We start from the raw sequence: 1,527 nt of genomic DNA, 5'->3' as shown, positions 1-1,527 counted from the left end.
CCGCCTCCAGCTGGTAGCGGGCGCGGTGCGAGCGCTCGCGGACCTCGGAGAGGCTAGAGACCTCGCCCGCGCTAAGGCACACCACGCTAAGGAAACTTTCTGTGATATGAAACAGGTTAGCATATACGTATCTAAAGTTAAAAAACCCCTTTGACATCAAGGGAATAGACCAGTTTAGTTTTCGCTGTCAAGACAGTAATTTGGATAAACATGTCTAATAGAAAATTTACGCACGGCGATCGTCGCGTGATATTGCTAGTGGAAAGGCGGATTGACAGTGAGAAAATAACCATGTCTGGCATGAAAATGTGTACTTTATATAATGACTTACTTTGTGGAAAGATTAAGTTCAAATTGTCTCTGTCGGCAAAATTGTTTTACCCTTGTAATGACTTGTGATAAAAAGGTCAGACGGTCATAAGCCGATGTGTTTATGTGCCGGGTACATACAAGACGCACAGCGCAATAAGATAATGTAAAACGTTATTTTAACCTTTAAAAATACTTTATTAAACTATTTATGCAATGAATAATTTGCAATTTACATTCAACGTAACAGATGTCGAATAAAAACATCTGTAATCGAGCGATTTGTAATCATCGGTCGAATCAATATAAAAAGTTTGTTTGTCCAGCTGACGGTCGCGGCGCTGTACCGCTACAGTCTTATGTATTGTCAATGAGTAACGGTCGTTTATTTGATATTCAAACATTGCTACGAATTTTTGTCGCAAATAATGTTTATTTAGATAATGGTTTGCATCATTGTTTGCTAAAAATCCATTTAAAAAGAAAACGATTAATCTTTACTTTCTATTTGCAGGATTTGGCTCCTGTGCATGAGGAAAGTGAAATTGTCGAAGACAAATTGATTGCTTTACGCGACAATTTGATCGCCCTCGGCAAAAGTGAAGCGGACATCGCGCCCGCTAAAGCGGAGCTGCCCGACATCGACCGGGATGTATCCGAGGAGCACTCTATTGTTAGGATACTGGAGCTATGGCAGGCCATGTTCCGAGACACCTTCCTGCATTACCACCGGCTGTCTACTGCGCTGGTGAGGTCGGGCGACGCCGCCACCGCACTAAAGTTGTGGCACGAATACCTATTAGATATACAGTCCTTCCTGTCCGGCTCAGTCCCGGCGGACTATGAGAACTTGACGGAACACCGCCGGCTTTGCCGCGTGCACAGGAATCTGTTAGCCTCGCAGAGATCGGTCCTAATTAACGAGAACAAAGAGACAACGAACAGGGAGCTAGCAGACAAGTTCGACACTCTGACCAACCTACATAACGAGACGCTCGCGCGGATCGTGGACCGTCATGACGAAGTCTGCACCCGTATAGCTGCCTGGGACGACTACAGAGAAATATACACTGAACTGCTAAGATGGCTGAAAGAGATCGAGCGAGAGAAGGAGAAGCTGCAGCTCAGATACGTCCACATAAAGAGAGTCCATAAAATCCTATCGAAAATTCAAAATCTCAGCGACAAATTACCCGAAGGCAAGAAGTTTGCGGATAA

General features: G+C 44.4%; 1 protein-coding gene across 1 annotated transcript in view; it reads left to right on the top strand.

The window, feature by feature from the left end:
• Position 1: 1 nt before the first annotated feature.
• LOC106111483 (nesprin-1-like) overlaps positions 2-1,527 on the top strand; it is a gene marked incomplete at its 5' end in the record, with an annotated part of 5,480 nt that continues 3,954 nt past the window's right edge. The window contains 2 exons of the mRNA XM_013293602.1: positions 2-115; positions 824-1,519. Of these exons, the coding sequence (XP_013149056.1) occupies positions 2-115; positions 824-1,519 (810 nt within the window). The remainder of the gene's footprint in view (positions 116-823; positions 1,520-1,527) is intronic.

This window comes from Papilio polytes, unplaced genomic scaffold (assembly GCF_000836215.1).
Source record: "Papilio polytes unplaced genomic scaffold, Ppol_1.0 DF824158.1, whole genome shotgun sequence".
In the NCBI taxonomy this organism is placed as follows: Eukaryota; Metazoa; Arthropoda; class Insecta; order Lepidoptera; family Papilionidae; genus Papilio; species Papilio polytes.
The sequence above is the reverse complement of the archived record's forward strand: the minus strand, read 5'-3'. Positions and strand labels throughout refer to the sequence as shown.